At 41.5% G+C, this 25314-nt stretch overlaps 1 protein-coding gene across 6 annotated transcripts in view; it reads left to right on the forward strand.

The window, feature by feature from the left end:
• The window catches only part of LOC144042917 (RNA binding protein fox-1 homolog 3-like), a 396743-nt gene that overhangs the window by 170105 nt on the left and 201324 nt on the right, over positions 1 to 25314 (forward strand). For all 6 annotated transcript variants that reach the window (XM_077556009.1, XM_077556008.1, XM_077556007.1 and 3 more), the window contains one exon: positions 509 to 611. In XM_077556009.1, the coding sequence (XP_077412135.1) occupies positions 509 to 611 (103 nt within the window). The remainder of the gene's footprint in view (positions 1 to 508; positions 612 to 25314) is intronic.

The following is a 25314-nucleotide window of genomic DNA, read 5'->3' on the forward strand; positions in this document are numbered from 1 at the left end:
TCTAAAACTGGGAATACTTTTAATACTTTAAACTAATTTTGATTGGTGAGATGAATTTAAAAAAAAATCAAGTAATTTCTGTTGCTTCTTTAAAAAAAAAAGAGTGGATTTTGTGAGATAAATAAACATTTTTGGTGGATTTTGGTCATTGATTTTGATTGGTAATTTATCTATAAATGTTCATTTGAATTGGTCGGTGGTGAATCTAAAACTAATTTCATTTAAGGCCATATTGCTCAGCCCAATAAAATAATTTGTGGCTAAACAGCTTAGCAATTCATTGCTACATTGATAACCCCAGCCCTTTATTTCCATGATTCTCTGATTTTGAAAGGCCTGTATGTGTGTCAATAATTTCTAGATTTTTGTAATAAACAGTAGGTCTACAGCTGGCGCGTGAACTAACTTTGGCTAATGAGGCACATGCTAATTCACGACTCCTAGGCGAGTAAGCTAACTTCTTCTTATAAAGGCAATTCAACTAAAGCAGTCTACTTCCTGTTTTCAGACTTCTTCATCCCATCGTGAGGTCAAAGCATCAGTAGAGAGTCCAGTGACGCAGCCTCAGCCCAACCATCTTTACCCGTACATGGAGACCCCCAGCTGGGCAGGTAGGTACACTAACCCACCCCATCTGCATCTCCACCATCGTGGAGCAAGCTGTTGGTTATTAGCATGCTAAGCTACCTTTACAACTTGCAAGGAATGAGTGTGAAATCACCATTTGTGGCCTTGCACTTAGCCTGTTTTGGTCTGTGATATAAAATAATTTGCCTGATGATAAATGTAAAATTGTGACCTTTCAATTGATTTTTATTTGTTAAAAATCATAAATTGTGAATGGCTTTGGATAGGTGATGAATCAAAAATTATTACTTTGGTTGGTAATGAATCTAAAATTGTGAGTGGATTTTGGTCCGAGATTAATCAAAATAAAATTGTAAATGAAAAATCGTACATTTCTGACAGGATTTTAGTTGGCGACAAGCTAAAGTTGAGACTTGATTTTGTTCCCAGATTCATCGTGTTAATTGATTTTGGTTGGTGATAAAACAAAAATTGTTTTTAGCCAATGACAAATCTAAAATGGACTTGGGTCACTGAAAATATTCTACTTTTTGACTGGATTTTGAGAAACTGAAAATGTGGTTGGATTTTGGTCAATAATGAATTACAATTTTTGAGTGGACTTTGAAAAATCTTAAATTTGTGAATTGGCCAGTGATAAAACTAAAATTATAAGATGATTATGGTTGGTGACAAATTTAATTAAGGGGAAACGTAGCTAGCTGGTGCAAAATCTAAAACTGTCAAGAAGTACTTTACGATCTCATGTTGCTGCAGTATTTTGTTGCAGCAGCACCCGTTGGCAAAACAGCATCCCACTCTTGTGCCCGCGCTCTCATAAAGGCTGCGCCTCGTCACCCCCCACGTGCGGCCATATTGTCGCTAATGTGTGCCGTGCGCCTGCAGGCTCCGCTTCGCTGCCATTGCTCCCTCGCCGTGGTCGCCCGGCCTCGGTGGTGGCGTGGAGCAGGTGGCGGCGAGGTTCAACGCGCCCGCCGCCATTTGAACGCCTTCTCCAAGGGAAACGGGTCAGAACGGCCATTTGAAACCAGTCTAATTATCTCTTATTGCCGCCATCGCCACCGTGGCTCTGTAATGACGTACCGCCAGCGCATGTTGCTGGGAGGCTGCATTTTGCGCTCTTCATGGCAATCCTCAAAAGTTTTGGAGGAAGACTTTCAATGAGTTAATTTTTTTTCAAGCTCAACAGTTGATGAGTCTAAAACGCTGAGTAGATTTTGTATGGTGATGAACTTTGAATAGTATGTGTGTTTCCGTATGTCTTACATCTCAAGTTGTGAGTAAATTTTGGATAGTGATAAATTAAAAATTTTGTGTGGATTTGGGGCAGTGATAAATCTAAAACTGTATATTTTTGTCAGGGATTAATCCAAAATTGTGTCTGGATTTTACAATGTGGTAAATCTCAAATTGTGATTGAATTTTAATTGGTGAAAAATTCCAACTCTTTAAATAATGAATTTTGGTGGGTGCTTTTAAAATTGTGAGTTTTCACAGATAAAAAAAAATCAATAACTGTGACTGGATTTTAGTCAAAGAAAAATAATTTAAAATTGACAGTATATTTTCGTCCACGATGATTAAAAAACTGTGGTTGGATTTGAAATTGTGATAAATCTTCAATTGCCAATGAATTATGATCTTTGACTTTTGAAATTTTGAAATTACTGTATATTTTTTTACAAGTCACACTTTTTTTTTTCAAATATCACCCCCTCCCCCAAACACAATCACACACCTTCCCCGCTCCTTCTCTCTCTAATACATACCGAATGGTAATGTTTTAGTAGAAAAAAGCACTTTTGAGCTCATCAATCCTAAATGTCAACAAGTTCCAAATAACCAATCCATCAAATCAAGTCAATACAAACAGTTTGCACATTTTCTCTCTGGGCGCTCATTGCAAGTCGTCACGTTAATTCTCTATGACGCCTCACAAAAGTATTAGCAAAGTGTTTAATGCTTCTCCCTAGTTTAATATTTTTCCTTATTTTGCATGAGAAAATGTTTTCTTTGGGTAAAATATTAAAGAGAATAAAGATTTAATCTCAAATGTTGCCCCTTTTTTTTTTTTGCATATTTGCAACCCAAAAATGTCAGATAAATATACAGTACGTCACAAATTTATTTCAATATTTAAACAAACTCAGCTGACGTTTCACTTAGCAGCATGAAATTTGGTTGTCGTAGATCCACAGTCTCTAGAAGCCAAAGACACAAACAAAGACATAGGATGTCTGCTATTCTGCTTCAAAGCAGCCATTTTAGGCTCATCTTGGCCATTTTTAGGTATCCACAAAAGACAAATTGTCCTTGAGATTTTGTCAGATTGCTAGCAAATTTGAAGGCTGCATACTAAACATAAAACTAATGCAGCTTTTCCAAGAGTCCTTTATAGACCAACTCCTCCTTTGGATTTTGTGACCAAATTTGAACCGCGTATACCAAACATATGGACGATGATAAATTTAGAATTTGAGTTTTCGACATGGTCTATGACCTGAGTTTGTCAGTGAAATGTGACGACTCACCATAAAACATTTTATAATAACACAGCTCATCTGCTCCTGGTTATGTTATGTGATATCCAGTAATGAAATTTGGTGGACATGTCTATCATGATGAGACGATACACAAAAATGTTTCAAGAAACCGTACTCAAAAAGACACTGAAAAATTGCCATTTAGGTTTTAAGCATTGTTTTGGTTCATTTCTAGGTGTAAGACTTCAACTTGTCTTAGAGATTCAGTCTGGTTGGTACCAATTTTAAACAGTATACTAAACAGTTGACATGATACTGAAAAACGGAATTATTTCATTTCAAGCGAAGTTTGATGAGGGTCTGTTCCATGCAGCTTTAATAGTCTTGTTATTTGTCTCGCTATTGTGTCAACTAGTCGTGTGTTTGCAAGCTCCTCAATGGACATAAACGTGCCTGTGCCTTTAAGAGCAGCCCGCGGCGGCGAGGAAGGCGAAGGAGCGAGGCGGACGATCGGTCGCCCGCTCGCTGGCTGGCCGCGCTGGCGGGAAAGTGCTGACGGCAGGGCTTTGCTTCGGAGCATGCCCATTAGAGGGAGCCATAAATCCTGGGCTCTCCGGGCCAGGCTGTGTCAGCAGTCCGCTGAATGAATTGATTTTAAACGCCACCGAAAAGAAAGAGAGAGCGAGCGAGCCACTATTTAATTGTCTCGCTCTCCTTGCCGGAAGCCCGCTCGCGCCGCCGCACTCCAACGTGTCACCGACATGGCGTCCACCCCTTGGCGAACCCTCGCCTTTGATTTAACAGCCCAAATATCTAAGACTGCGCAGTCTTTCTTCTCAAATACAGATGTACCTCGGAGGGTTGCTGCAATCCATTATGTGGCTACTTCAGAAATCAAGTATCCATCCATTTTCTGTAGGCCTTATCCTCGTTATTATGGAACCAATTACTTTTGATGTTTGGCGACGTGAACTTGGGTAGTCCTGACTTTCCCACTCAAGTGAACCTGGATAAAAAAAGAAGTCAACCCAAAACTTTGTTTACAATAACATTTGTATTTGTCCCAACGAAAAAAAAGGAACATTATATTGGCATGCATTCTCAATTTCATCCATTTAACTAGCTCATAAAGAAACGCCCATTTTAATAGCCACTACAGCCCGACATAATTCTACGTACACGATCGTTGTACATGTATATCACTAATAATGTCCAAAAACAGCCATCAATCAGCACCAGTATTTAAGCGGACATTTCCACTTAATTCCACTTCAACCTGTGAAGCCTTTATTAGCTTCGCCACGTCTGATTTATAAAAGAATGAGGAAATGAGCAGCTTACTTGCAGTTTCCTTCATGTCAGATTTACTTTCCGTAATAAGCCCCCAAGATATGAACACAATGCGTTCCGAGCAGCTTTTTGTGAGCTGAATTGTTCACAGGCAATTATATGTAAAAATTTCAATCAAAATGGTTAGCAAGACTTACTTTCCCCCCATGCCGATCAACAGCGTGTATGCTCGCACCGCTCAACCCGAAAATGACGCGTCAAACACCCGCCCTCCTCACTGGAGCTCCCATGGTCTGATTTTAACGTCCACCCGACCATACATTTTTCGCACCTCACTGCGATTCGGAGCTCGGTGACCAGTCACCTGTGACGGGCGCGACGTCCGGAACTCGGAGCCACATGTCTGACCGGTAAGAAGCTGTTTTCCTCCAACAAACCTAGTCTGTTTAGCGGCCGAACATTAACTGCTGCTTGATAGCTCTGTGTGTGTTTTAGCCAAGGGGAGCTGGAGCTAGCTAGCTGCCTGCCTTGCCAGGATAGCAAGGGAAGCTAATGCTAAGTCCAACAAAACTTGCATTGCTAAATGTCTAAAAACTGAGACTAATCGACACCAAAATTAATATGCACTAGGGTGGCCACTTCCATAAGGTCAAAAAGGAGGACATACTTAAAAAAAAAAGTTTTCCCTCGCTATAATTCGGTTCACTTTTCATGGCCTCGCTGTTTCGCAGATTTTTTTTGTGCCATTTTGCATGCATTTTTTTTACAGTTATGTACCTATTATATAAAATTCATGAAGGTTTGAACATTGAGAATGTTTAAACAAGAGAGAAACGTGAGTAAATATAAATGCCTCGATGAGAAAAGTATATAAACTCTCTGGTTAGGGGTTTTAGAGGCTTAAAAAAATTAAAATAAATGTAAAACATAAAGCTATAACTACTTCACGGATTTCATTTATTGTGAGTATTTTTTGGAACCTAACCAAAGCGGAAAACGAGGGAACACTGTAAATCAGACTCGCTGTGTATTTTCATCAACAATAAAGTTTTGCATGGTTTATAGATCTTGTTTGTGTAACTGAATGGTAAAACATATCAATAAAAAGTCAAACTTCTTTTTGACAATTTATTTTGTTTACAGTACCATGTTTTTAACCCATTAAGGCCGGGAGCGCGTGTCCACGCTTTAAAGCCGGGAAGCCCCAGCGCTCTTCTCCCTTTAATGGGTTAAACCACTAAGCAGTGACATGCTTCTGTAAAAGTAGGTTGCACATGACGCCGGACACATAACTGAAAATGAGGACTGTCCGCCCTAAATCCGGACGTCTGGCCACTCTTAATACGCCAACCTGTAAAAAGTAAAAGTAAAAAAAAAAAACATCAATCAGCACAATATTTTTGACTTGTAAGGGTGATAGTGTTTGGAGTTCACATTATGTCAGTAAAGTCCCAAATTTTGTGCTGATCACTTTTATGTTTTCACAGGTTGAAAAGGACAAGAGTAGGAATTTGCATATGAATTTTTAGTTACCGTTTAAAGAACACTAGGTGACAACAGAACGTGATCAAACAAGCGAGGAAACAATATTAGGATGGTTGATTCCTCTTGCGACGTTGACAGGGTAAGATGCGGAAACAAGCAGGCCATGCCGGAAAAGTGGGCAGGGAAAAATGTGTGAAATGTATTCAAGTAAAAATTTGAGTTTTTTAGGGGGGGAATTTTGGTGCTGACATTATTTTTACATAGAGATCTTTCATATAAGTGGCCATGTTCATCTCAATAAGCGTCCCTTTAATGTTGTGTTTAAGCAATATGACTTCAAAATCCACCCATTATTATTATATATCTCAGTGGGCGGCCATTTTGCCACTTGCTGCCGACTGAAAAATGATATCAGAGTTGCTGAAGACACAGATAACGACAGATCACGTACAATTCAGCTTTAGAAAACAGGTCAGCCGTGATTGGTCATTTTTTGCTGATCTCTCTCTCTCTCTCTCTCACTCTCTCTCTCTCTCTCTTAAATTATATCCACCAACTTTGGCAGTCTGAGGCCTTTCTATTACAATTGTTCAACAAAATAACGACAATCAAATGCTGAGGTGGGTGGCAGTGTGCTGGGATGGTGTTTTTTTTTTCTTCCCATGGGTTGGCGTCCTCTCTGGCTCATTACGCCGTTTAAAGAGGCGTCACTTTCCAATCACCCGCCACGCTTCAAGCCGGCTTGGCCAACGGGGATCATACATCAACTTGAATGGCGGTCCCACCCCCGTTTCCCTTTTTTTGGTGATTGCGGGGGTCACTATTAATAGTATCCCCCCCCCCCGCCCCCCCACCACAACAAGTTCTAAGTCATTAATTTGAGAGTCAACTTTGCGTCCGCAACGCTCCCGTGTCATATTTGTCAAGCGCAGGTGGAGGGTGCGACGTCAAAGTCACGTGTGATAAACGGGGTTCAACTTGTCCCGGGAACACCTCGACGAGCAACCGCCGCCCGGGTAATTACTCTTTTTTTGAACCTTTTCTTTCTCCAATCACACTTGATGGATTGAGTGGAAGGAGGCGATCATCTGGCGCTTTGCGAGCTCACTGAGCATACTCAACCACCCTCACCCGCGCACCCCCCACTTGTCTACACGCACCCCGCACCCCTCGCTGATTAATGATATCTGCTGTGAGTCACCAAAAGCGGAAATTAAGTATTTCTTTTTAAATGTAACATTTGTCTCCTTTGCCGCTGTTGAGGAAGGCATTTGTCAAAATCCTCCGGCTTTGGCTGCGTGCTGGATTTCCTCTGGGAGTGCGGCGGGAATTACTCCCTACTTTGGCATTAATGGCATTCCGTGATCCCCTTTTATGCCTTGAATCCACTCGCTGCCCTTTCACCCGCACGCAAACTCGGAATAATGAAGTATTCACTTGGACGTGGCAGAATCAAAAGCTCGGGCCCGATGCTTGGCGCTTTTGTTCTGGTACCAGGACCTTCCGGCTACAGGCGCTTTTCTACCACGTTTGATGTCGTATGTTGCGAAGCATTGCCTGGTAAGATTCTGCAAAAATCCCAATGAAGACAGTTTGTCATCTGCTTCTACTGGTCACAAGAAAGTAAACAAGAACCTAAACAAAACCAGACAAGAAATATCATGCTAACCCCTAGCATGTGTACAAAGTAGCTACTCTTAGTCAATGCAGTTTAATGTGTTTACACACGGCCAACAGTTGCGTCATGTTTTTCAAATTTATTAACAACAATAATTGTAAAATATTAACACATATGTGCATAATGCTAAGGTTAACGCACTGAACTTTAACACGGTGAAGTTAGCTATTTACTATTTAGCGATAATGCCAAGCATGTAATTTGTAGTTTCAGTGATCCCTCATTATCCATTTAGGACAAATAAAAAAAATATGAATAGTGAGTGCTTAAAAGGTTTATATTTACCTTTATTACCATCTTAATTAATCTACAAATTTCACTTTTGAAAAATTGGTACATTAGCTGTTGTGTCTTTAAATGCTTTTAGGTGTTGTGTCTTTGTTTGTGTGGAGCACATTGAGTTGCCTTGCGTGACTTGTGTTGGGAATGTTTTTTTTTTTCTTTTTGTGGCTTTTTGCTATTCGTAGTCACCTCGTTCCTTATTTGCTTTCAAAAATGTCACATTTCTGAAAATAAATGGTATATTTCACATACAAAAAAAAGTTGTACTATATATTTTGAGAAGAAATCAAATTTCTTTCAAAGGCCTCTCGCTGCATGTATAGTATGTTCCTGGGAAAGGTGCATGCGGCTACATCTCTGAAAGTTAGGGCTTTAGAAAAAGGTTAATGCTTCAAACTGAGGTTTTCAAGTCAAGGTTTGTGTTTCAAGCCAGAATGTCAGTTTCAACCTACCTTTTGAAATTAGGGCTTCGTCCTGTTAGCTGCCGATGCTACCACTCATGCTAAGAGGAGTCTGAACCATGGCCTTTCTACATTAAAAGTTGAGATGTTTTGATATCCTGCTTGTGTTTCTGGGTTGATTGGCTTTTTAGGTCACATGATATGCACTCTTGAGTTCATTTGGACCAATAAACACATTTTACTAGGAGTATTTTGGTTTTAAGCTAATTTTTCAAATTAGGGCTTCTTCCTGTTAGCTGCTGATGCTACTGTTAATGCTAAGAGGAGCCTATTTCAGGGCATTTTTAGGGTAGAACTTGAGATGTAAAAAACTGTTTGTGGGCTGAGATTAATCGAATTTTCAGTTAATTCGCAAACCATCCAAAGTCCATTTGGACCGGTACCGACACCACCTTTTTCAGTTTCAGTTAGCATTTCAAATTAGGACTTCATCCTGCAAATGCTCCAGGGCTGTTTAGGGTAAAGCAATTTTTTTATAACCTGCTGTAAGCTGAGGTTGTTTAAACTTTCAAGTTGCATGTCAACCACATGAGAGTCAGTTCAGACCATTCCGGACCATTTTCTGGGCATCTCAGTATTTGTGTGTCGCCAAAGTTGGTTTACTATGTTGACCATTGTCCAAATGAGCCACGCAACAGGTGAGAAAACCAACTCCAATTCCATCAAGAGGGTGCTTAGGTGAGAGCACTCCCTAGGTGGGATGCCGCCACGGGCCTGACTCGCTCTGTGGCCATCACAATAAACGCTTATGTAATGCTTTGTCGCTTTGTCGCGCTGGCTGAATGATGTGCGGCAGGTCAAGTCAGGTTGATGTCCACGGTTGAGGTCGGTTAGATGTCTTGAATAAACGTGCAAATCACGGCGGCAATCACCCCCCCCAACCCCCACCCCCTCTCAAGACCCTCATCCCCAAGCATGCCTGTACTTTTTTCCATCAATGGAAATCTAATTGCTTGAAAAGCGATCAATGGTGGCTAAATTGGTTTTGTGTACGGGCGCGCTCGGAATAAAAGCTGTGAGCTGTTTTAACGTGCGCCGCTTTTGCATCCTAAATCACGGTAATATTCAGAGTGGGGCCGCCTTTTCGGTGGGGTTGGGTACTGGGGGGTTTAACTTTGGTGGTGTTGTGGGAGGAGGCGCTCCATAATGCCGCTAATAAAAATCACAGGCTTTAATTGTTTCTCCAAACTCGTAAATCGCACGTTTTAATGGGTTAATAAGCGGACTCGTACGAGAAGGTCGGGGAGCCGGGAGTCAGTTGGTGGGTGGGTAAGTCGCAGAAGAGATGGTGGTGGTGGGGGGTGCCAGCTCCATGTTGCCGCGACCGCTGATAACCCTCCAGTGATCTGATAGCACTAATCCCCTCTAATCCCTAATACACTCTTTAGCATGCTGCTAACTGACAGCAGTCGATGCCGCTGCTGTGCTTCTTCTGTGCATCGCTTTGTTTTCCTATTGTGTCATTTGTTTGTTTTACAGAGGAGGAAAGTGGGACTTGCCTCGGTAAAGATTTTGAACTAGGACTAGGGTTTCAGATTAAGGCTTTTAAACCTGGTTTCACATGTTGCTAACTGACAGCAGCCGATGTCGTTGCAGTGCTACCACAGCACATCTTTTTCTTTTCTTAGTACAGTTTACAGGGAAGGAAAGTAGGGTTTCAAGCCTCATTTATAGTTTCAAACTAGGCATAGGGTTTCAAATTTAAGTTTCAAACAAGTGTTAAGCTTTCAAATGAAGTTCATGAAGCCTGGGTTAGCACGATGCTAACTGACAGCAGTCAATGCCGCTGCGGCGCTAGCTACCACCGTGCATCTTTCTCTTTTCTGAGGGAAATAGGGATTCAAGCCTCGGTCATCTTTCTGCTAAGTGACATCAGTCTTTCGGTCTCCACTATTGCTCATCACTTTTTTTCCTGTGGAATGATTGGCTTGTTTGTTTTTTTTAGTGTCTCCAAACTGCTGATTCAGTTGTTCCACCTCCCACCCACTAATTTGTCTTTCCCGCCCGGCAACGTCTCATGGCGTTGCCCCGCCCGCCCCAACGGAGACGACGAAGAGTTTATTGACATCAAGGCGACGTTCCCGGTGACCATCCCTCAACGTCTTATCTTTTGGGATCGGTGCCGACAGAACCTCGGCCTGGCTTGTATTTCTGTCCCATTGTAATTGCATTGTAATTGATCCGGCGCTGTAACTTTGCAGAGCTCCTACACGCCCGCCTTTTGCGACTCTTATCTGCAAGATGCCTGCGGGACTTTGTCGCCGTAAGCAAAAGCCAACAAAAGCTTCAACATCAACAAAAGAGGACGAGAAAGTGAGCGCGTCAAGGACAAAACAAAAGCAGCAATTGAGATTGTCAGGTTTTTACCATGTTAACTGAGATGTGTCAGAAAGTTCGTTTGAAACAACACAAATAACACAAATATATGACCCATATGTCAATTAAACACTTAAAATGCAAAAGCTGTCAAAAGCAACATTTTGACATAATAAAGCCACGCCTTCTAGCAGATTGACTATCACGACATCATTCATTGTTGCAGTTTCCTAACCCTACGCAACTAAACAATCATTACACGTTAAAATATGCCATTTCTAAAGGGGAAACAAAGTTGTACATTTCTTGAAAGTTCTACATCTGTGAGGAAATTGTTTTGCATATTTCCTGAACCCCTCCTTCCCCCAAACAAACATTATATACTTCAGTAAATATAATATTGCCTTGGTAGAGCTGTGCAACGATTACATTTTTTAATCAGATTAATCACATTTTAGAATTTTGTTTAATCGCTTAATAAAAAAGTATTTTTTATCTACATTTTTTTTACCCGATAAATTTGAAGAGCACTGGTTATGTGTTAATTATTTTGACATTTAATGTTATGAGGACGTCTTCAACATTTTTTGATCCACTGCACATGCTCATCCTCCTCCTTTTTTAATCAGTTAATTACTTGCATAATTTAAAATGGAAAAAAATGACCCCGATATTTTGACATGAACAAATATTCTAAATGTGATGCGTAAACATTCATTAAATGCTTTACTTTAATGCATGAAATTATGTTTATTGCTCAAACACAATCTGTGCTACCTTAAACGTAGCCATCCGCTGTCACGCTAAAGGATAATCTATGGTCAAAATTAATAGTGCGATTAATCTGAGTTAATTCATGATTAATGCGATAAGTTTTTGTGATTAATTAATCAATTAACGCTTTAACTTTGACAGCACTAGTTTGAAACCAATGTTCAACCTCTTCTGGCGAGCAACACATGAACAAGGAAATTGACTTAAGGCAGGGGTAGGCAAGTTTGGTCCTAGAGAGCCGCAGTCCTGCATGTTTTTGACGTCTCCCTCCCCGAACACAGCTGAGAGGCTCGTGCAGATCGTAATGATAAGATGATGATTTGAAACACCTGGGTTTGGAGGCAGGAAACACCGAAAACATGCAGCACTGCGACTCTCTAGAATTGAACTTGCCTATCCCTGGCGTATGGCCATCAGACATCACTAAGCGCTTGGGTGTGATTAGCATATTGCTAACTGCAGAAGTGGGTGAAAGAAGGAGCAAGTTTCCGGATGCGTCGTTGGGCCGCTCTAACGCTGTCGCGCAGGCTTGCGCGAGCGTGCGCGCGCTCCCTTTATTTGTCATACTGACAGCGACTACTTTTTTTCAAGAGGTAGAAAAATGTCGCAGTCAGCTCTTCCTCGACTCGCAAAGTGCGCAAAGGAACGTGTGTGTGTGTGTGCAGCCAGACAGCAGTATTGGCTATTTACTAGTAATAAAGCCAAGTGTGTCATTTGTTGTTACTGTGAACCTTCGTTTGCAACAGCAGCCGACCTTGCCGCATTTAGCTCACAATTTTATGCAATTTTTTTTACACAAAAGATCATCTTATTAGAGATTAAATAAAGGATTCAGCTCCTAAAACCGGTCAAATCGCGCAATTTCCAATGTTAATAGAGACAGTCAGGCTAATAACGGTCTGGCGACTCCTATTTTAATAAAGTATCCCTTTCAAAAACGTACATGACTGTTCAGTGCGGCAAAACAGACAACTTGTTTGCTTGACCTGAGGGCAAACTGGTTAAAGAGTTGTTTACAATCTTAGGACCTTTCGTTTTAAATACTTTAAATAATTTATTACACTACTCTGGCACTGTTCCAGTAGATTTTAAAAACACTGTTATTCAACCTCTACTTAAGCGACCCAACCCCAAGTCTCTGTAATTATGGGTCGGTATCAAATCTTTTTTTGCAAAAATACTTGAAAAAGTTGTTGCGCAACAGCTTAATGATTACATGGCCGCTAACAATCAATATGAATCTTTTCAGTCGGGATTCAGGGCCGATCACTCTACTGAGACGGCCCTTGCTAAAGTGACTAATGATCTTCTCCTAGCAATGGACTCCAATACCTCATCAATATTATTAATACTCAATCTTAGCTCTGCCATGATTGCTTGCCGTTGATCATAACATACTATTGGAATGCCTCGAAACATGTATTGGTATATCAGGCTTAGCGCTCTTGTGGTTTTGTTCTTAACTCTCACGCACTGTGCAATCCATGACAATGAAACCTCTGAGCTATGTAATCTTACTTGTGGACTGATAAACTTTCACTGTTATGCTGATGATACTCAATTACATCTGCCTTTACAAATAACAAACCCGCACAACTGCTGTAAACTGGTGGCGCGCCTCACCGAGATTGTACGATTAGCTGTGAACATACATCTACTGATGACTCTGGACACATCTTCAGTGATGTTCCTGGGATCATCGGGTGTTTCGGGTCTCTCAAGATCATAAGACCCGTTTCCACTTCAGGACGTTCGGGGGTAGGAACCGTCCTCTCAGCCGGCCCGCTTGTGGCTGTGTTTCCACTGCGGAGTACGACCCATTTTTTTTTGATCGACACATAATCGCTGTGCGACTGTTTCTCCCGTGACGTCACCCAAGCGCGGCGCAGCGAAAATCAGAACGAGGAAAGAGGAAAACTTGAGGCGGTTGCCGTTTTTTTCAGCCTTTTATTTTTGTGTACTTTGTGTAGAATTGTTTTGGTGGAAGAGACTTAAGCCGAGAATGCACCATGTCGCGACAAGATAAGATCATTTTTTATGCAAAATAATTTTTAGCCAATCAGTGCCGCAGCCCGATCGGGAGTTTATCGGGCCAGCGGAGTACCTACCCTCGTGTCGGACCCCGTAAATTCCTGTAAATGTGACCCGGTTGGGAAGGCTCCTGCAGTGGAGTCGCGCACATATAGGGCTAGCCCCGTAAATTTACCCCGAAGTTCCTGCAGTGGAAACGGGCCTATACACTCTCCTCCAGGTGAGCCAGCCGGGGCTGATCAGACCTCGGCTTGTGTCCAGATGGCTAGCTAAGGTGACTCCATGGCTCTCCTCTCTTGAGCCACAACCATCTTAGGGCTCTCTCTGCCACCTCGGTGGGACTGTGGATGGCTCTCCTCTTCCTCTCTCCCTCAATGCCTAAAATGCTGACGGCTCTCACCAGAGAACGGGCTGCGAACTCCACTGGGAGGCCCCTAGCTTTCCACCCAGCCTGCTGGCAATCACTGACCAGTCCCGCGTACTTGGAGAGTTTCATCTCAAAGGCTTCTTCCATACGATCTTCCCATGGGACCGTCAGCTCCAGCAACACCACTTGCCTGTTGGACTCAGACACTAGGACGATATCTGGCTGCAGGGTAGTGACAGCAATGTGGCTGGGGAACTTCAGCTGTCGTTCAAAGTCCACCAGCAGCTGCCAGTCTCTTGCAGAGCCAAAGTGACTCGGTAAAAAATCTCGGCGTCATATTTGACCCAACTCTCTCTTTTCAAATGCACATTAAAAATATTACCAGGACTGATTTTTTTCACCTTCGCAATATTGCCAAATTTGTCCTAATTTATCTGATGGTGATGCAGAGATTATAATTCATACACTTGTTCAGTCTCGCCTCAACTACTGTAACATATTACTTCTTCTACAAAATGCTGCAGGAAGGCTTTTGACGCAAATGAGAAAGTTTGATCACATTACCTCGATACGAGCCAACTTGCATTGGTTTCCACTTGAAATGCGATTTCAAGCCTTTGCCGCTTACATATAAAATAACACACGGCTTAGCGCCTTTCTACCTCGTCGACTTAATAGTACCGTACGTTCCGACCAGTAACCTTCGTTTACAACACGCTGGTCTTTAGGTTATGCCAAAAAGAAGTCAGCGAGTTCAAGAGCGTTTTTGCTTCGGGCTCTGGTACTCTGGAATGCCTTACCCTTGGAGGACAGAGCCGCTACCTCTGTCATTTAAATCTCGCCTTATGACACATTTTGACACTCTTACATTTGGCTGAATTATGTGGGGCCCGGTGACTGCTGCTGCTCTTTACCCCCTTCTCCCCGACTTGGAGATGGAGTTAGGTGTCAAACGAATTGGATGCTGCTTTACGGCTTTTTTTACACTAATTGATATGGGACGAGATCTAAGGCCGACCATCACCTTGGAGTTGCTGCCATGGAGATTTCTGCACCGACCAATCAGGCCTGGTTTGGATGAGGACCCACTTCCCTGCTGGCGTCTTCTTGCGGTACTTCAACTTATTAAATGGACTTTTGCATTATTCTGGTAATATTGTTTAGCATCACATACTGTGTAAATTGTTGTCCACTAGGCATTCAATGCGGTCTGGTCATCCCGGAAGGGGGATTTCCACATTTGCGGCCCCTTCTGAAGGGTTCTTGTTCTTGCCGTCTTGTGGTTAGATCAGGGGATATCAACATTTGTCAACTGTGGGCATGTGAAGCCCTGTGAGAGATTCATTATTTGTTTGGGTTTAGTCAAGGCACCAAGCAAAATGTCATCAATTGCCCTCACCCCCTCGCCGAAAATAAAAAATAAAATAAAAACAGACACCATAAACTTTTGAAAAAGTTGCAGGCATTTCTGTTTATATTTTAAAAAATAAGTCATTATCTTTTCAAATGTGTCATATTTCCACCACCTACCAAAAATTATTTCTGAAAAGGAAAAAAAAATAGTTGCATACTATTTTTTTACAATAATATCTTTGTCCAGGAACTTCTTTTTGCTAATATATTCTGTCATTTTCTATAGAAAAAAAACTGAAGTTGGCGAACTGACTTCAGTACTTACAAAGTGTCGTCGTTTGGACACTGGAGACTTTGGTTTTGTCGCTATGAATGAACTTGACCGCTGTCGTCCTACAGGCCGCCAACACCTTTGAGTCCAATTACATCCTGGAAACAGTAGAACGAGCACAACTCTTGACATTTACCTGCGCCGCCACCGCAGCTAATACACCCACTAAATGGCATCAATAGATATCGGAATGGCGACGCATATAGATCGCCAAGCGCTACATGCCTGACATTATGATCCTTCTCCCAGAGAGACCGTGATGAACACATGGGGGGGGTGTTACTCTCAGTTGTTCTCGTGCGTGCGCATGTCTGTGTGTGTTGTGTGTGTCAAGGCAGGTTACAAATGAGTTTGTTTGTGTTGTGGCCTTTTGTGCCCTGGGCTATGTGTGTTGTGTGGGTGGCTCTTGGTAAATGTGATCCACACTACAGGCTGCTGTGTGTGTGTGTGTGTGTACGCCATTATGTATGGAAGCCATGTTGCATAACGTTGATGTGGACCAGTCGCTGATGACGTCATTTGGTGTCGTCGATGGTATTTTTTCAGTGTTAGATTGAGCCATTGAGTCCTAGAGGGGGCTAACTCAATTTTTTTTGTCATATTGCAGGAGAGTGATTTCAAGTTTTATTTATGGCTTCAATAAAATCTGGGAGGATGTATATCTTGGTGATTTATATGCCAATGATTACTCTTGATACAGAAAATGTGGTTTTCTTCAGAGTTGGGCATTTGGCTATACAGTAGAAAATGATTTTGGACGTGGATTTGATTCATATTGCTAGCACTTTTACCCACAAAAGATGGACTGACATCATTGTCAGGTTCATAGGTTGGATCTTGGTTATGATCATCTGGGTTGTCTGAAATAAAAGATACAAACTAGGATTAGGAAAAATATAGTGGAATAGTCATCATAGCTGATAAATCTATTAATATTTTCTAAAAGGTAGTATGTCACTTTTTGAGTGTAGAACTTTTTGGGATGTAAATTGGAGTTGGCCCAGTGTTGCACTAATGTATCAGTAAAGGTGCTGAGGGCAGTAGAGGGCTGCACCAGTTAGACCAGTATTCTTCTGAAAGATACTTTTCTATAAACAACAAAGATGGACTTAGCCCACTATGTGGCTCATGTGGGTTGTTGTGCTGTGTTGTCTGAATGTGTGTTGTCTTGTGTGGTTGTGTTAGGTTGTGTGGGCTCTTGAGGGGTTGGATGTGTTGTGGACTTGTGTTGTGTTTGTGTTGGTCAACAAGAAGCAGCAGAACTGTTAGTCACTTCCTTCGGTCTAAGCCGTGACACTTCCTGTCCGCAGGGCTTCTTCGATTCTGGTGTGTTGTTTTGTATTGTGTGCATGAGTGTGTGTGTGTGTGTTGTGTGCATGTGTGTGTATAGTGGGTTCATGCAGGTGACCTATTGGTGAAAGTTTTGCACGTGCCAATATCCGTCCGCTGGTATCAATCAGACGGGGCGGCAGTAGTGCGTAGAGGGTCAATGTTTTAAAGGGCAGCAGGGAGGGAGCGGTGACGTGGTGAAATACCGACATGGGAACACCATCTTGCCAAAGACCATCTAGATTCTCGCTCATCCAGGTCATGGTAGTCTTCAAAGCTTGAATCAAGACAAATGGGCTTTTCTTGTTTGTTGAAGTATGTTTCACTTTTAATTCAAAAGGCTTCTTCAGGTCTACATTTTTTACTTTTGCATTTTTTTATTAAAAGTATGCCTCAGTACCTTGCGGGCGGTTAGCAATAGGGTGTTTTACTTGCCTGGCCTGTTTAGCACACCTAAGAATTTTTCAAATCTTAAAAGAATGTTTGTCTTTTACATATCCATAAACAAATCTGGCATTTAAATCTTTTGGTTGAACTGTGTGGAGTGTGATAATCTCAAAGCGCAACTACACACACAATTTGAATTTCTTGATGTCGTTTGTTTCTCTGACGTATATCACTTGTCTTGGTTTCTTTCTATCTGCCCTCTTACCTTCGTACCTACTTTTAGCTATTTCTACCGTATTTTGCAAAATTTTTCACAATATCACCTCTTCACCAATTTTCCACCATCTTTCCGCCATACTTTCGCTCATTCTTCCATCACCTTTTTACCGTGTCAAATCTTTTCACCATCATTCCATCATTCTGCCACCATCATTTTGCAATCTTGCCATTTTCGCTCCACTATCTTTCCTTTCCAGCACACCAAAAAGTTTGTCATACATTAAAGGTGTCCGTGCAGCGTTAAAGATTTTTTTTTTTAAACATTCTGATGGCGAGGCATCTGTCCGACGTGTATTTTGCATGCTAAACTTGCCAGCGCACTGCAACATCTGTGAGGGATCAAGCATGAAATGGCTGCCAACCCATCACCAAGGGCCAAGATGGTGATGCAATGCCTCCGTGTCAGGTGTCATGTATACATATGCCATACATGATTCAATTGTCATGTCAAACACTTAAACATAAGAGCACATGGTCGGTTTCATTGGCGAGCCGGCGAGGCCGGCTGATTGGTCGATTGTTGCTCTTTTCCGCTGAATGGTCGATTGTTGCTCCTTTGATATGATTGGGATTCAAACACTGATGGAATCAACCACGGTGATTCCCAATCATTTGTCTAGTTTAGAGCCCTTGTTGAGAACTGGCAGGTAAGTGATAATTTTATCCGCCATTTTAAAAATTAGTCTCAGTTTTAGTCCAGTTTCAATCACGCTTGATAGTTTTTATCAGAGTTAGTTTACCTCATACCGTTTTTATTTAGTCAATTTTTAGTCGACTATAAATCTAGCATTTTAGTCTTTATTTTAGTCCCAAAAAACACAATTTTATTTGTCTAGTTTTAGTCAACAAAATCTGTCGATGTTTTAGTCTAGTTTTAGTCAGGACAATCATTTTACCCCTGTATATATATTTTTTTATTAGCAGATTATGTTGAACATTACGGGGCGAAAACTGTTTTACATAAAATGTTCTCACATCTTTTTGATGAAAAACAACTTGACACACAATTACAGTATATCAACAAGTGGCTACTATGGCTCCATACTTAGAGCTAGTAAATTAGCCAGCATTAGTTAGCGGTCGGATTAACATTATTGTTGGAATGATATGGCTGTTAGATTAATGTTACATTAAAACTTTTTTTTTTAACTGTTCACCGTGAATCCACCTCTTGTCTGTCCTCTGTGTTTATCCATGTTGCAAGTGTTGCACTCACTAGCTGCAGATATGAAAGGGAGTGTGTCACTGTGTGTCACATGACAGTGTCACAGTGACAGATTAGAAGAGACAAGATTTTACAAAAAACATATAATTTTCATCTCGTTTTTGTTCATCAACTAAAATGTCCATCGATTTTTATAGTTTTTATTAAGTGAAATACATTTTCGTCTCGTCTTCGTTAGTTGACAAAAATGCTTACTGATTTAGTCCCAGTTATTGTTTATTATTGACGGTTTTAGTCTAGTCTAGTTTTAGTGCGGTGAAAAATGTGTGTTGACGAAATTATTTTTATTTAGTTTTCGTTGACGAAATCAACCCTACTGGCAGGCATGATGAGAATCCAAAAGAGTCAACTGAAAGATGATGTCTTGGTGGTTTCGCTTTGAGAAACTGCCACCTATGATGATTAGACTGGGAAGCAGCGCTGATGACATTGTTTTTAAAAATAAATCAGACATTATGTTCAAGCAGTTACTCAGTATTTGAGTATTCTTTTCAGCGAATACCTTTTTTTTGTTCTTGAGTGATTTTTTGACGACTACTTTTACTTTAGTAATATTATTTTGAAGTAACACTACTCTTACTTGAGTACATTTTTTGGCTACTCTACCCACCTGTGCAGCCTATTGACACACTGTCCAGCATGACTTGACTGTTAGCTATGTTTGCACCCCGAAAATGCATTTTCTCTTTGGATCATCTTGCTGGCGTGGCCACTTTAGTGTGCCTCGTTATCGGTTAGTCCAGCCACCGGAGGCCTTAAGTGGATATATTTTCATGCTCAAACATGTCATGTGTAGGAATAACTAAGATGCTATACGAAGAGGCGTCAATTGTTCCAGGTTGTCCAAGTATTATTTGACTGACAGTGAAGCAGGGCACAATTTCAATTCATTCAGCAGATATGCACAGAGTGTTCGACAGCAGAGAGAAGGGTTTGGTTTTTCATCATTTTGAAGCCTCATTCTATATTCTTGGTGATTTTTTTTTTTTTTTAATCATTTGAGTTTGGCAGTGTCGTTAAGAACACTTTTCTATGAGAAAAATTATTTTTATTTTCACTTTACAGGGACTTTCAGGAAAATGTCTTTAAAAGAAGACTTTCACAGTTTATATAAATCTACAGTTCGCCTTCTTTGATCTTGAAAGAGGTCCATTGTTCCAAATAAACAAATCATTTTTTTAACACTGGCAAGCAGAAATTAGCAGCTGCAGTCTATCATGTTCTGTAATTCAATGGCAGCTTTGTTTGCGTCCGTATACATTTTCCAACCTCGTTTTGTTGCATTTTTATGATTATTTTTTAGGTTACCGCTGCTGGGAGTCATTGTGGCGGAGCAGATGCTCTCCATCTTTTGTGGCCCTTCTTGCTGGAAAACAACAACATCAAGCAATAAGCCAGACGCAGAGCTAGATGGATTTGGCATTGATCTATGAAGGCGTCCACTATTGAATGTATCGGTCACCTGGGTGAAATCCATCGAAGGCGAATCCATACGGCGCAATTATTGCTCTCTAAATAGCCTCGGTGAATGCTTGAGAAGCGAACTGCATGTCTACAGCGCTCAAAGGCAGATTCGATTGACACGCTGCCTTTCAAGGGTTTCCGACGTGCCGCTCGGTTGCCAGGTGACGAACACTCGTCCTTGGCGGCGCCATTCAACGCTCGCCGCCGCCATCACCATCCACAACGAACAAAGTTGATTTGCCGTCACGGAACATTCACACTGTATAGAACTGTATATACACTTCTTTAATAAGATAAGTTTGCACTGTATTGTAAAACTTGAACACAGTTTTATTGTTTTTTTACAATATATTTGCTTCACACAATGCCCTCGCAGGTGGGAAAGGAGAGATACAGTCACCAATGCACTTTGCAGCTATTTTAAACAACAGGACACAATCAAAATCAGCACGCTCCCATGCGAGCTGCTGTTGACCACAGCTCACGTGCAGCCACTGTATCAAGCTCCACCTCTCACAGGCACATTCGTGTGCACAGACACCACAATAGATACGGTATTTTCAATACATTTTATGCTTGATTATTTTTGCTGTGTCTTTTAACTCATTCACTCCCAGCCATTTTCACTGAAGCAATCCCCTCCACTCCCGGCTGTTTTACTGGATTTTGACAGATTTTGCAATACCCACGTTATATTGTGTTCTATTGCTATAAAAACGTGGAACCTAACAAAAGAAAGATTGTAGTCTCGTCTTTCATCAGGAAAAAAAGTATATTTCTATCTGTTTCTGTTTTGCAGCAATTTGCATTAAAATATAGCTAAGTTTCATCATTATTCACACATCTATTTTGAAATGTGAGTAATCAGCTTTGTTTCAACATGGCCCCTGGTTGATCTATTTGCTCTGCTGCCACCTGCTGGCCGTTTGTGTAATAACTACCATTTCTTCAACCGTTCTTTGCAGTTGAGAGACTGCATCAAAGCCTTCTGTATTCTCTAGTATTAAAAAAACAAATGTGTCTTTGGGACACGTAAAACATTTAAAACAGAACATATTTATATGTTTTGGGGAGCAAATGAGTTAATAAGTTGTTGTTGCTTAAAGACACATGCTATGCTGCATGCAGTTCATGCTCCTATTCATCACACTGAACTTAGCTGCAAGACTGTTCCCACATCCTAAATATGGTTCATTTCATTTTCTATGGTTAATGTTACATTATCTACTACGAGCTGAAGTCTCATAAGAGTTGGTGCCGTCACGCGTGATGATGCCTTAACGTTTAAGTTTTGTGGTGGATTGTCAGGTATGGTAGCACTATTGGGGCATGGCTGGAATATTAAGGTTTGAATTATTTAGGTTCCATGTGGCATATTAATATCATGTGTAACATAGTAAATTTGTGTGTGGCACATTGAGGTTATGTGTGGCTGATTAAGGTTTGAATGCCAGATTATACTTTTGGGGGTGGCATGTTAAGGTTACGAACAAAGAGAAAAAAATGGAAAATGTGGCACATTGCTTGCTTGAACAAATGGGCCTGGATGACCACATAATGTGTTTAAGGCTGCGTTCAGACTGCCAGCCAACATCTGATTTTTAGCCCATTCAGATTGAATAGTCACAAAACTCATGAAATCCGATATTTGCAGGACAGATTGAAACCACATGCCAATGCGCTAGCGCTGTCAGTATCCCATCGGTTTGCTGACTGGCAGAGGTGGCAAATTCAGGTCCAGCAAGTAAAAACCCTGCCACAGTTTGATTTTAGCCTATGATGCTAGCACCCTAGCAGATAAATGAGCACCATGGGAGCTAGCTAGCTAGCACATGGGGCTAAAGCCAAACTGTGGCAGGGTTTTCACTTTCTGGACCCGGATTTGCCACCTCTGCTGATTAGTTCCTCTCCGCTACGGCAGTCAATCATCGAGATGGCTCCTTCGTCTCCTCGCATGCAGTTACAGTGTTACGTTACTTACTCAAATGCTGAAGCCAGTCCTGCAACCCCATCAGTTCTTCACTTGCAGAAACAGCATATGATTGCCCAGTCGTAGCCATATACCAGTAGTGGGCAAACTCGGCCCTCGAGGGCCGGAGTCTTGCAGGTTTTGGATGTTTCCCTGCTCCAACGCTGCTGATTCCAATCAACAGGATCATTATCAGGCTTATGCAGAGCTTGCTGATGAGATGGCCTTATATCAGCTGTGTTGGAGAAGGGAAACATCCAAAACCTGCAGGACTGCGGCCCTTGAGGACCGTGTGTGCCCACCCCTGCCATAGACATATGGTCGTTAAAAAAAAAAAGAAAAACGATCCAATTAGAATCACATGCCTGCAGTCTGAACGCAGCCTAATTTTATTGCAAAAATGACCAAGAAGGGGCTTTGTAGGTGGTACATGGACATACCTGTATATAATAAACTGGATTGGACTGCCAGTCGCCACTCATGGCTAAAGTCAGAGGGCAGCCATCTTACGTTGCCTCTGTTATTAAAATCTTGTTATTTTTTTTTATGAAAACAGTTTTTAGTGCGTGTTTTAGTCTAGGATCACTGTAATGAACGAGAACCTCGCAAAGAACGAACTTCACTGTTTGTTTCATGCAATATATGATCTCAATATTGTGAATAACCTCACGCAACGGCAAGCTAAGTACGTCATCACAACATGTGGCTAAACCGACCAATCATGAGATTGGCACGGCTCAGTGGTAGAGTGGTCGTCTCCCATCTATGAGGTTGTGGGTTCGATCCTCACGCCTTGGTGACCATGTCGAAGTGTCTTTGAGCAAGACACTGAACCCTGATTTGCTCCCAGCAGACGTGGTAGCAGCCGACCATTGGTGTGTGAATGGGTGAATGTGAGGCATTGTAAAGCGCTTTGGCCGCCATATGGTGAAGTTAAAAGCGATATGTAAAAATCTGTGCATTTACATTTCGAATATCCGCGTGACATTTGTGACGTGTGCGCGGCATGTGTTACAGAGGGGCCGCTAAGCTTCGGCACTACACAATGCGTCGATCATGTGATGCAATGCGGCAGTTGTTATAAAGTATGAAGAGGCCTAAGGTTTTAAAGGACAAATGGTACTTTTAGTACTGCGTGTGGCATATTAAGGTTACGTGTGGCATATTCTATCATGTGTATATTAAGGTCTGAATCGTACTGCTTTTTGGGTGTAGGATGTTAAGGTTACGTGCGGCATATTAATGCTATATGTGGAATAATAAGGTTATATGTGGCATATGAATGCTATATTATATTAAGCTTACATGTGACATATTAAACTCACGTGTGGCTCATTATGGCTTAAATGCCAAAGGGTACCACTTTGGGGGCTTGGCATATTAAGGTTTGAGGTTCCATTCTATTTTGCCACTTTCTATTTGCGCTCAATATCAGACATTAGCATTGAAGCCGAACCTGAAGCTGGTAGGCGCCTGATTTTGGACACCTCTAGGCCCCGCCTCGAGCCCCCCACTAAACGGTCCCCAGGGTATGCACCCGCGGCCTGGTCCTCCAAATTGATCTAAAGGCGCATGGACATTAGCATACGCAGATTGTCGGAGGCAAATGAATGACAAGACTTTCATCTTGCGGCGTGTCAGCCTTGCTTAGCGGCGACACGCTTCAAAGTCTGCCGAGTTCCGCCGAGGTCGCCCACGGGACAAGTTTGGGGGGTGGGGGGTAACAAGATGACTTTATCAAGACCTGAACCAGACGTCAAAAAGAAAACCTGCTCTAAGTATACAGAAATGTTTGTTACTTACTACATTACGGTGTCAATATAGGGTTTTTAAGACGTGATTTGAGACGAGAAGAGTTACTTATATTTTTATAGTAGAAATTTAAATCAAAATTGTGGTTTAAAGTCTGGTGTTGAGTTTAAAGTCAGGGTTTCGGTTTCAATCCATGGAAAATATTACAAATTAGGGTTTCAAGAATAAGTAAGGGAATCAAGACTGGTTTTAAAGCCAAGGTAAAGTTTTTAAGCTTAGGGTTGCAAAATAGATTTATTAAATTTAAAGCCATTTTGAGTTGTTTTTTGAAGCCTTGTGTAGGGTTTCAGGTTATATGGTTTCAGCCCTGGTTTAGGGTTTCAAATTGAAGTTTCAAATCAGAGTAAGTTTTAAATTGAAGTTTTGAACCAAGGTTTGGGTTTCAAATTTGAGATTGAAGACCCAAAATCAGGTTCAAATTCTGAGTTGAAGCCATTTATAGGGTTTCAAGCTCTAGTGTTTCAAATTGAGGCTTCCGACCAGGCTTAGGGTTTCAAATTTGTGTTTCAACTTGGATGTCAAATTTGGGTTTAAAGGTTTAGGATTAAGGTTTTAAATTAGGGGTTCAAGTCAAGGTCTCAAAGTAGCATTTGCACCCACGATTTGTGTTTCAAATTAGGGTTTCAAGGCTTGTTTATGGGTTAAAATGTGTGTTTCAAGCCAACATTTTGTTTTAAATTAAGGTTTTAAGGCAGGGTTAGGGTTTCAAGAGATTATTCTTGGTCTGTGCCTCAACCTTACACAACATGTTGTGCTAAATTACTTTTTACCTTGGTGGAGGTCATGCAGGAATGAGGCACATTAACTGCATCAGTCGTAATGTGCGTGCCAATCGACGGCTTCTTGCTGTGGATTTGTGTCACTTATTAAAAGTCCAACGAGTGAACATTCACAACAGAAAAAATCAACAATCATTCCAAAAAAATGTATAAAAAGTGCAACGACTTCTCCATTCTGTAATGAAATCATCAGCGAGGTTTTTAATTGTGATGAGACGACATTTGTCAACGCTGTGACCTCTAACATCTCCCATCTCCACCCCCGTTCCTCATCTGCGAGTCCTGACTCGACGGAATCCCGCCCAAATGGGCGGCGTTCATCAAATTTCTCCATTAACGTGACGAGCGTGTCCACGATTAGGAAACCCTCGCGCCACGAGACTGCACGCTTGGCAGTCCGCAGATCGCCCGAGATTACGGCTGGCGTATTAAGGTTATCTGTGGCATGTCAAGGCCAAGTGTGGCACATTAAAGTTATGGGTGGCAGATTAGTGATGTGATGCATATTAAGGTTATATGTGGCATATTTCAGTTCCATTTCGAGACTGTGTGTGGCATATAACGGTTATGGGCTGCAAATTAAAGTTATGTGTGGCATGTAAGGTTATGTCTGGCATATTATGATCAGGTC

This window comes from Vanacampus margaritifer, chromosome 2, assembly GCF_051991255.1.
Source record: "Vanacampus margaritifer isolate UIUO_Vmar chromosome 2, RoL_Vmar_1.0, whole genome shotgun sequence".
NCBI classification, from domain to species: Eukaryota; Metazoa; Chordata; class Actinopteri; order Syngnathiformes; family Syngnathidae; genus Vanacampus; species Vanacampus margaritifer.